The sequence below is a fragment of the Notamacropus eugenii genome, chromosome 2 (genome assembly GCF_028372415.1).
Source record: "Notamacropus eugenii isolate mMacEug1 chromosome 2, mMacEug1.pri_v2, whole genome shotgun sequence".
Taxonomy (NCBI): domain Eukaryota; kingdom Metazoa; phylum Chordata; class Mammalia; order Diprotodontia; family Macropodidae; genus Notamacropus; species Notamacropus eugenii.
In genome coordinates, this window is record NC_092873.1 from 142886629 (window position 1) to 142897219 (window position 10591).

The following is a 10591-nucleotide window of genomic DNA, read 5'->3' on the forward strand; positions in this document are numbered from 1 at the left end:
AAATTGAATCTTTTAAAAGTAAAATTATAATATCTGCTTGTAATTCTATTTAAAGTATACATGCACAGATGAGATAAATTATAGTAAGTTATAGTAAAATTATAAAAAATCATTTTTTTAAAATTCTTACATCAGTCTGCACAATTGACACTCCTGCTCTGTCTCTTGTTTTCAGTTTCCTCATAAGGTGATTTGCCACAAGGACCTTTCTCATCCTAAATCTATCATCCTATAATGAATGGCATGTTTCTTATGTGTACCATTTTTCTGCCTTTTAGGTACAGTCTATAGAATCAAAACTGGACTGCCTACTAGACATATATCAACAGGTCCTAAGGAAAGGCTCTGCATCAGCCCTGACTTTGGCTTCATTTCAAATTCCACCTTTTGAATGTGAACAAACATCCGATTATCAAAGTCCTGTGGACAGCAAAGATCTGCCCAGTTCCGCACAAACTAGTGGCTGCTTATCCAGGTCGGCCAGTGCCAACATCTCCCGAGGCCTGCAGTTCATACTTACACCAAATGAGTTCAGCACTCAGACTTTCTATGCTCTCAGCCCAACTATGCATAGCCAAGCAACACCGGTGCCAATGAGTCAAAGTGATGGACCGGCAATGGTGGTCACCAACAATATTACAAACCAAATACACCAGGTGACCAAGCCAGTGGCCCCAACCACCTTGCAAATCCCCCCTCTCCCAGCCATCAAACATATCCCCAAACCTGAGCCCATACAGATTAGCCCTACCACCATGCAGGAGAGTATCTCTGATGTCACTGCCTGCCTCGTTGCCTCAAAGGAAAGCGTTCCATCTATACAATCAAACCCAACCAAGGATCGTTCCCTGAGAAAAAGCTTTGACATGGGAGGAGACACCCTGCTGTCTGTTCGCCCCCCAGTGCAGAAAGATTTGGGTAAATCATTATCTGTACAAAACCTAATCAGATCGACGGAGGAACTGAATGTTCAGCTTTCGGGTAGTGACTCGGGGGGCTCCAGAGGCAGCCAAGAGTTTTATCCCAAATGGAGAGAGTCCACTTTATTTATAACTGATGAAGAAGTGGGCCTAAAAGAGACAGAAACTGAGACTTTGGATAGCATTTCTCAGCCTGCCAAGGAAACTGCTTTCCCTTCTGACTCTCTAAGGACTGGAATGTCAAGATCATCTCAAAGCATTTGTAAGGCAGGGGAAAGTCCAGATGTACTCAGCTTGCCTCAAGTCAAACTTAAATAATTTCTTGATTTTCTTTCTAGGCTTAGCACTTCCTTTAGCCATACATATCATTGCATGAACTATTTTGAAAGCCCTTTTTTAAAAGATAAAATAATGAGAATCAGGAAGAATAAGAAAGGCAGTTTAAAGAGCCCATTATCTTCTAATTGCATGAAAATGCATGTTTCAGAGATGGCTGAAATTCCAAGGTACACCTACATTAACCCATTCATTTAATAATAAAGTACCAGAGGTTAAAATCCTGAAGGAAAAAAAAAATCTTACACAGCTAATGCTATGGGCTTGATGAAAAAAAGGAAAAATTTGAGCATTTACAAAAATTGATATTGTATTTTGAAAGTATAGAAGTAAATATCTTCAAATTTAAGGCATTTTTGCTTCATGGTTAAATACAAAAATGTTATTTTCAAAACTGGGCCATTGTGTATGTTTATAACCCAAAAGACTGGTCTCCAGCTGCTAGCAAGATATCAAGAAAAGCATATATGGGAATATTAGAAATGGCTACCATCACAAGATAGACAGGTCATTCCTAGACCATCATTTATCCCTTAATGTAGTTTAGGATGTTGATTTCTGTAATTTTAGGGTGACAGTGTTGGGGTAAATGAGTTTACACACCACTTTCAAGTTGTTCTTTGCACTAAAAACAAATACATTTCTATAAAATGTGCAAATGAAAAGGTTCAGGGTCAATGGGAAAAGCAAACAAACCATCCCAGTGTTTGGGGATATCAGGTTTAGAGAAAGCTCTCCCTTGATAATTGAATCAGCTGTGGCCAACCAATTAGTTGATTCCAGGCTTGGGGCTGTAGCAACAACTGACTGACTTCTGCACAATCAACCCACTCGACCATGGGATAACCCAGACTGGCCAGGAAGATGGCCAAAGTTAACTGGTTTGACTGCTGCATGGTCCAGTTATTTCAAGGGGGGCACAGCCTCCCACCAAGTCATGCCAATGCTGCTTTTAAACTTTTCTGAGATTAATGTGTTTTAACAGTGGAGCCTCTAAGGAAAGGGAAGATAATAGACCCTATTGTTCCTCCTCTCCCAAGGGAACTGTTTCTTTCCCACAAAACTGACAGTGACAGGTAGAATGCACACACAAGAGAGATGGAGAATTTAAATGGGTCTGAAGTAAGACAAGAAGTGAAAGAAATGAAACAACCAGGAAAATAGAGGCTTATCCCCAGAAAGATAAAAAAGACCCAAAGGAGGGAGTGAGCAAAGTAAAACAAACCAATGAAAAATAGATAGCAGGAGCAGATCAAAAAGATGAAAGAGCAGTGTTATTTGAGAATTCTCAACATTTCTCCACTATCTGATGAATTCAACATGCAAATCATTTCTCCTCCTACCTTTTTTAGGGGAGCAACTGGGTCTCCCTATCTTGCCCAAGCTACAAGTGCAGTAGACATTAAAGGGCCCAGACATGGAAGATTTAACCAGCTCCATTTTTCCAGCATGGTCTGATTTGCCCAACCTTTGGCAGCCTGGTGGGTCCCCACTGTCAGTGGCCCACTATACTGGGGCCTAACATAGTGGGACACTAGATGAGCTCAATGCATTGTAGCAATCCACCAGCCTCAATCTCCCCAACTGCAAGGATCATAGGCATGCACCACCACGTTGGGCCGAAATCATTCCCTTTTCATAGAAAAAGAGTAAGATCATTTGGGAGCTCCATCATTGTTGAATATTAGCAATTATCTCTCTTCAATGCCCAGAGAGTAATTTGCTCTAATGTGTGTATATCCTCCATATAAATGTCTAAATGCAAGCTATCTCCATGTTTTACACACTAAGGAAAGGTCTGTGTAATGTATAAGAATGCCACCCTGAACCTGGGAGCTTGGATCCTCTGCTATGAAAATTCAAAGTTAGAAATCTACCAGAACTAGAAGGATCTGAGAATCAAAATGCATAAAGCAACAGAAACCCAGCAGAGAGTTTAAAGGGAAAGTAGAGATGAGAAAGCTGTTTTCTGAGAGCAAAAGCAGCCCTTCTTCAGTCCCAGACAGGAAGCACTGACTGCCTGTGAAAAACCAGTGTAGTTGGTCACCCTAAGTAGCAGGAGGAATCCCAGACCATCTGTTTCAAGGTACCATAATACAATTAAATTCAAAGAGCAAGAAAGGGGTATTGCTAACAGTATCCCAATATGCTTCCAAATACAGCTGGGCTAAGTTTACTTCCAGCCAGACATGCACTCAGAAACAGGTTATGTTTTGGCCTCTCCACCAATTCCACCAATCTCCACCAATTTCACCAATGAATGCTTCACTGCAACAGTTCATTGTATATGGCAGCTATGTCCTCAGAGCAGCAATGGAAAAGAGTAGGCCAATGGCCAGAGGAACATATGGATTGTCCTTAGTCTGTGTCTAAGATTTTTTTTCCCATAAAATTCTTAGATCCCATGTAATCAGCTATCTCCCTCAATATGTGGGTTTCACAGATACTAGCAATTAGGCTTTCTTACCTAGCCCCTTCATCTCTTTCTCTGACTTGGATCTACTTCTTCCAGTTTCAAGAGCTGCTCATAAACCTCCTGTCCCTATTTCACTTCTAAACTCCCATTTAGCCTTAACCAGGCTACAACCAAGCCAGACCTTTGGCCTATTCTAAGTCTCACATATTCCATATACTTAGTGGGCTCTCAATATTAATGGAGTTATTAACAAATAAGCAATTAACAGGTATTAGTGGATAAAAGGGGGAAAAAATGGAGACACAACTTTCAGGTAGCACTGATTTCTGGACAATCTGTCCTGGATCAAACCCCCACTGGCAGCAAGAATTATGAATGTATGGGGACAACTACGTAGGCCTCAAGTTTGGCACAGTTTGACCATAGGTGTGTATAGCCCCCAAGCCAGGTGTGCCGGCACATCTGGCCTATAATCTGTACATGCCTATGAGTTTAACTCTAGGGCCAGACCTGGTTAGAACTTAAAATTCATTTAAGAAAAAGGAAAATAAAAAAATTGCCTGTCCCAGCAGTCTTAATCATGGCTAAGCTCTGTAAACTGTATTGTGAAGAACTTGAACTGTTTACTTTGAATATGTGATCACCGCTGCCTCCGTCTTTCTTTTTACACAAGAATTATTGGATACTTTATGATAGACTTATTATGTGAAAGTACATGCATCCTGTAGGATTGTATTTAATGTATTGCTATCCATGGATCCTATGGGAAACGGGTGATGGTCCCAGATTTATACTGGGGCAAATTCCAGTTGGGAAATTCCACAGGGTGTCTCGAAGCACAATTAGCCAAGCACTGAGTAACCATTTGATTTTTTCTAAATATGAATTTTCCTACCTTCTTCTGTATGTCCATCTGGGCATGATAATATCTAATCACAAACACCACTTTTGTGTAGTTGACCAAGGTTTTCAAACATTTCAGATCTCTCATGGGAATACTACACCTCTGTCCATCTGGACCTATTGGCAGATTTCAAATATTGTTCAAACAAATTTTATCAAGCTTTTGAGACTTTGTTTTTGCTTGAGTTTTAAGGTGCCTTCCTTGGTTCCCTTTGATTCCCACAGAGGTCAGAGAGTTCTAAATCTGCAGATAGTAGGAAGTGAATGGAAAGGAGAAACTTGGGCCTAGAAAGCCCAATTCTCTGGCTAGTTAGTGAGGAAGAACTATGATTTATGATGAGAATTGGGCAGAGGGCAGCTAAACTAATGAGTTTACCCTTAGGCCTTCCTTTCATTTAATAGGAACAAGAAAGGGTCATTCACATTAATTTATCTCACAAAAGTTGGTATTTTCGCCTTAAATAACATGCTTGTGTTCTCTTAAGAGTAACTTAATTTATTTAATATAATTGTGTGCACTTCAATGAGCATTTCTAAAATTCATGTATGACAATGGAATTGTCTTTTTCTCAAGAACAAATAAATCAGGAATACACAACCAATTCGGGTGACTGTTGAAATCTAGTTGCCTCCTTCGCTATCATTTAAGGGTCAACGTTGGTTTGCTTTTTTAATGGAAGCATTTAAAGACATCCGTACAACCAATTAGACAAGATTTTTCTACTAAATTGATTTGGATGGTTAGTTAAATTCACTGGTCATTTCAGTCTAACTACATGGGATCTTGGTTTTTGTTTTTGAGACTGGGTCTCTCTATCCCACCTGTAGGCAACTTTATACCACCCAGTCTCACAATGGTTGGTCAGAGAGCTTGGACCTATCCTGTTTTTGACCTGGATTGTTCATTCTTCCTTAGGCAACCCAGTGTACCACCCCTACCCTAGGGTTCACCTTATTAATGCTGAATTTAGTGTAGCTTAGCTAATAGCAGCTCAGAACTCTTGAGCTTAAGAAATCTACCAAACTCAGCCTCCCTGGATTATAGGCCACCATGTCTGGCCACAAAAGTCTTAAATAATATTGTGTGGTAGTTTATTCAACTGATAAGATGCACTGCTTCTAGTGAAGAGAACCAGCCTTGGAATCAGGACAACCTGGGTTCAAGTCCTTCTGTGTAACCACAGACGAGTAACAATCTCTCTGAGACAAGTTTCTAAGACTATGAATCACAGAACACTAACCACTCTTCATTCATAGAGGGATGCTCCACGCAAATAGTCATAATTCTCTCTCCAGCCTCCAACAAAACAGTCAATTCACTAAGTCTTTGGTGGTCCTGAAACTATTTTTAAGGCAAGTATTTTTTTATTTTGTATCAAAATTGTATTAGTTTAAAAATAATCATACTTTATTCACCTGCTGTTTAGAAGTCTATTTTAAAATTCTCCATAGTAATAATATTTGCTGAGCACATGAACCAGCCATTAGGTCTTAAATGTCTTCCCACTACCCCTTTATGCCTCCCTAATTTTTCCCCTCTCCCCCAAGTCCCTATAACAGCTCCCAGGAGGCAGCAAAGTGCCTTTAAGATGCTTAGTCTGGTAGCTAAGCACCACTTGTTTACAGAATTGAAGAGCTTAATTGAGAGGGCAAAGTACACAAGATACAAAGCCAAAAAACCTGTATTCATTCACATCCTGGTTTATTAAACACAGGTATTAATACCTGCATGTCCTTGGATGAGCTGAATTACATTACCCAGACGTAGGTTTTCCTCTGTAAAATAAGAGTTTGGACTATATTGTCTCTGAAGGCACTTTCTACCTCTAAATCTATGATCCGATGGCATCTGTATGTATTTGTACATTATTCTTTCCTCAATTTAATATCATTTTCTTCATTGCTATCATAAATGTAGTAATTCTTTCAGATTGAATACAGTTCTGCCATAAGATAGAACATAAGAGATGAAAATTCAGATTTATCAGCAATTTTATCAAATTTATCATCCTCATATCCTCTTAAAGTAATATTAATTACTACTTTGCACTGAAGCAGTGGCCTCTTCTGGAAGGATGTACGATAAGCATTAACTAACACCAGTTTCCTCAGCACGATTAAGATGTAAGATGCAATAATTAGTCTTGTTATACCTAGAGGCAAAGTTGGGGGACAGGTGGGGGCGGGGTGGGGGGAGAGGGGTGAAGATACAGATCTGAATTAGTAGAGGGAGCTTCCTTATTCAACAGTTCTATCAGCCAGTAATTCTCATAGTGTAGTTCAAGGACCACTGGGAGGCCCTGAGATCCTTCCAGGAGGTCAATGAGATCAAATTTTGCTAATACTAAGGTTTATTAATTTCCAATACAGTAACTATCAATAGATATAAGTCTCATAAACAAAAGCTCTTTGATAGATAGATCTTCAATAATTTTTAAGAGTGAAAAGGAGTCCTAAGACCAAAAAGTTTGAGACCTGCTGCTCTATGCCAATGAAGTCACAGATCTGTTTCCTTATTCCTCTTCCTCTCTTATAAATAGGAGAGGGGGGGTAAAGGGAGAAGAGAAAGAAGAACAAGAAAGAAAAAGAAAAAGAAAGGAAGGAAGAAAGACAAAGAGAGAAAGAAAATGAGATTTCATCATTCTTAAAGTCCTAGGGGAAATATGGCAAAAAGCCAAAAGCTACCAGGCTTATTTACTGATAGATAACCGTCACAGGACCAGTTCTCCTTAGGCTAATGCTATTATACTATCTCTGGGGTAGGTCTTCCTATCTTTTACCCTAAGAGGCAATCTATAACTAATAGAAGATATTTAGGACCTAGTTTTAGAACAAAGTGGGGGATGCTGAGGCGTATTTTTGTTTTGATAGACATATATTGAATGTGGAGATGATAATCCAGCTACTTCCATAAAGGCAACAAATATAGAATTAAATTATAAGTTACCCATGACATCACATAACTTTTAAGACAATGCAAAATGAAAGAAATAAACAAGAACAACCTGGAGAAAGAGCAATATTCTGAGATAGGCAATCTCTGAGAGCACAGAACTTGGAGTCAGGAAATTTGGTTCTTCTCTCATTTCAGTTGTGTACAACTCTTCATGACCCCTGTTGACCTGAAAACTTGGTTAGAGAAAAGGCAACAGGCTAAATGCATACATTTTATGATTTAATTAATTAATCAATTCCCCATAAAGAAAATGGTTACATAGCGCTATGGAGCCAGGATCAGAACTGGCTGCCTTAGTACAGAAATTGACTGTCTTAAGTACATTTTGCCATGAGGAAGGAGTTCTCATACTGTAAACACATTGTAATTAGGTTTTGTGATCCCAGGCTATGGGCTTCTTCCTTTCGTAGTGTGCCTTTTTGATTCAAGGTAAGGAAAAGTCCCATCACCCAGATTGCAGGCATCCTGTCCTAAAAAGGCCTTTGAAATTGTTTATTCACAACCCAAGGTGTAGGCATCCTCTAAACAAAGGAGACTATTAGGTCCAGACTCTTCTTAATTCAAACTTTGGCCCTTATTAAAGTCTAAAAATTATATTAAATATTAACACCCCATTTAGGGTTTTGTCAGCAAAAATACTGTGTGATTTGCCATTTCCTTCTCTAGCTCATTTTACAGATGAGGAAACTGAGGCAAACAGGGTTAAGTGACTTGTCCAGGGTCATATGGCTAGTAAGTGTCTGCAGCCAGATTTAAAATCAGGTCTTTCTGACTCCAGATTGTCACTCTATCCACTGTGCCACCTAGTTGCCTGGAGTCAGGAAGACTTAAGCTCAAATTCGACTTTGACAATCGTTATGGGACCTTGGCAAGTCACTTAAATTCTCTGGAACTCAGTTTCCTTAAAATGAAGATGTTGTCTTTATTACAAGGGGTTTTTTTTTCTCTTTTTCCAGTGGGAGGAGTGGGAGAGAAAGAAAATGTTTTATAAATTCAGAATTGTAATTTAATTTTTAAAACAAGGGCATTAAACTAGGTGACCTATAAAGTTCCTACAATCCTAAAAAATTAAAAACTTGACTGTTCATAAAACAAATACAATAATAGAATATAGTAAACATAAGGCATCTGAAGCATTCATACAAGGAGTTTTATTTCATTTTCTTATATATGAAAAGCACTCAGGACTCTATTGAGTAAAATCATCATGCACCTTGGGTTCATTCTCTCAGTGCACCACAGTTCCTTGAACTACCAAGACAGTTTGGGGAGTGGTATTTTTATATATTTGTAACTGATAGTTGTGAGAGCTATGTTAAAGCACAGAAACAACAAAAAGGAAATAATGATCAAGGAGCATCTTATAAACCCCAAAAGGTAGCAGCAGCAGCAACAGCTAAAATGTAAATGGTGCCTACTATGTGCCACGCACTGTGCTAAGCACTTTATAATTATTATCTTACTTGATCCTCATAACAACCTTGGGAGGTAGGTACTATTATTAGCCCCAATTTATAGATAAGAAAACAGAGATTCTATATCTTGCTTAGGATCACACAGAATTCCTGACTCCAGAACTGGCATCCTACCCATTATGCCATCAAACTGCCCGGAGTCAGGAAGACCTACATTCAAATCCAACTTTGATACTCGTTATGGGACCTTGGCAAGTCACTTAAATTCTCTGAAACTCAATTTCCTCATCTCTAAAATGAAGACTAAGTGTCTGAGGACACATTGAACTTAAAAGTAAGTGCCAGAGCACTTTTATAGCTGTCTATAGTTAGGAAACTGGTAAATCTCTGAAATAGGATTTGAACCCAGGGTCTTCCTGACTCTGAGGTTGGCTCTCGAGTCACAAAACCACACTATCTCTCAATCCTCTCGTTACAAATGAGGAAGCTGAGGCCTCGAAACATTAGGTGACAAGCCCACGCGGATATCATGGGCAGTGAGTGGCAGACAATGGTAGATGAATGCCACACAAAAAAAATAGTACTATGGAGATCAATTATCCCCCAATTTCTCTGAATATTTTTTTAATTTTGAATTTTTATGATAAGGTGACGTGAGCCTCATACACTGACAATGAACAATCTAATAATGGTCCTAAAAAGATCCATATATGCAAAATTCAGTCCATGCATATAGATTTTTACTCTAGAAGAGCCCAATCTATTGTGGCAGGGTGTTTTTTGTTTTTGAAAGAATGTACCAAGCACAGTGCTAATCACTGGGAATAAAAATAAAGCAAAGACACTCTCAGCCCTCAACGAATTTACATTTTAAGGGAGGAGGGAACTTACAAGGAGGATTAGAGGTCAGGGAAGGAGTAAATTAAGGAGATGGGTGGTAAATTAAAGGGATGACAGTAAGGAATTGATCAGGAAAATACACCCGTCCAGGAACAATGGTAGAGGTGATTTGATCTTAATTCTTGGTTCCAGGACCCAAAAAGGGAAAGGGAAAGGTATTTTGTGGAGGAGGAGCCTTTAGAAAAGGGAGTTAAGAGCTTTCCTGAAAAGTAGAGAACCCCAGAAAGAGCAAAGTTTCTCCAGAAGATGTGGGCCAAAAGATTGTGAGGAAGTTGTGAAGGTAATAACTCAAGATGAAGAAAGTTGTTGATTGCTTATTTTCACCAGTTTTTCCTTTTTAGCAATACTAATTAGCTTTAGGAAAAGAGATGTTTGAGTTCAGTGCTTGGTGTTGCAAGTGTATATGTCCAGGATTCCCAATGTGCAATGAATTTGATTATTTTGAGTAAGAAACAAGAGATTCTAAAACACAACTGTAGGCTTTTCTATTGCTTTCTCTCTTTATGTTTCACCAGACCATCTAGTTTTTTGTTCAGCAGACACTAAAAGAGGTGCTCTCTGAGGCTACCAGAGTATATGCAGTTAAACTAAGAACTTAAGTCAGACATTTAAGGCAAGGAAGGGTGTGGGAAAGTGGGAGCTGTGTTTATTTAAAAAAAAAAATATGCTCGAGATTTCAGAGAAATGACCCTACTATTAGGAACTCTGAATAAAATATGGATTCCACTTAAAGTAAGCGAGGGGA

The 10591-nt window shown here is 39.0% G+C and overlaps 1 protein-coding gene across 1 annotated transcript in view; it reads left to right on the forward strand.

Annotated features, from left to right (window-relative positions):
* KCNQ5 (potassium voltage-gated channel subfamily Q member 5) overlaps nucleotides 1-5168 on the forward strand; it is a 668590-nt gene extending 663422 nt beyond the window's left edge. The window contains exon 14 of the mRNA XM_072642599.1: nucleotides 279-5168. Within this exon, the coding sequence (XP_072498700.1) occupies nucleotides 279-1238 (960 nt within the window). The 3' untranslated portion in view covers nucleotides 1239-5168. The remainder of the gene's footprint in view (nucleotides 1-278) is intronic.
* The last annotated feature ends 5423 nt before the right edge of the window (nucleotides 5169-10591 follow it).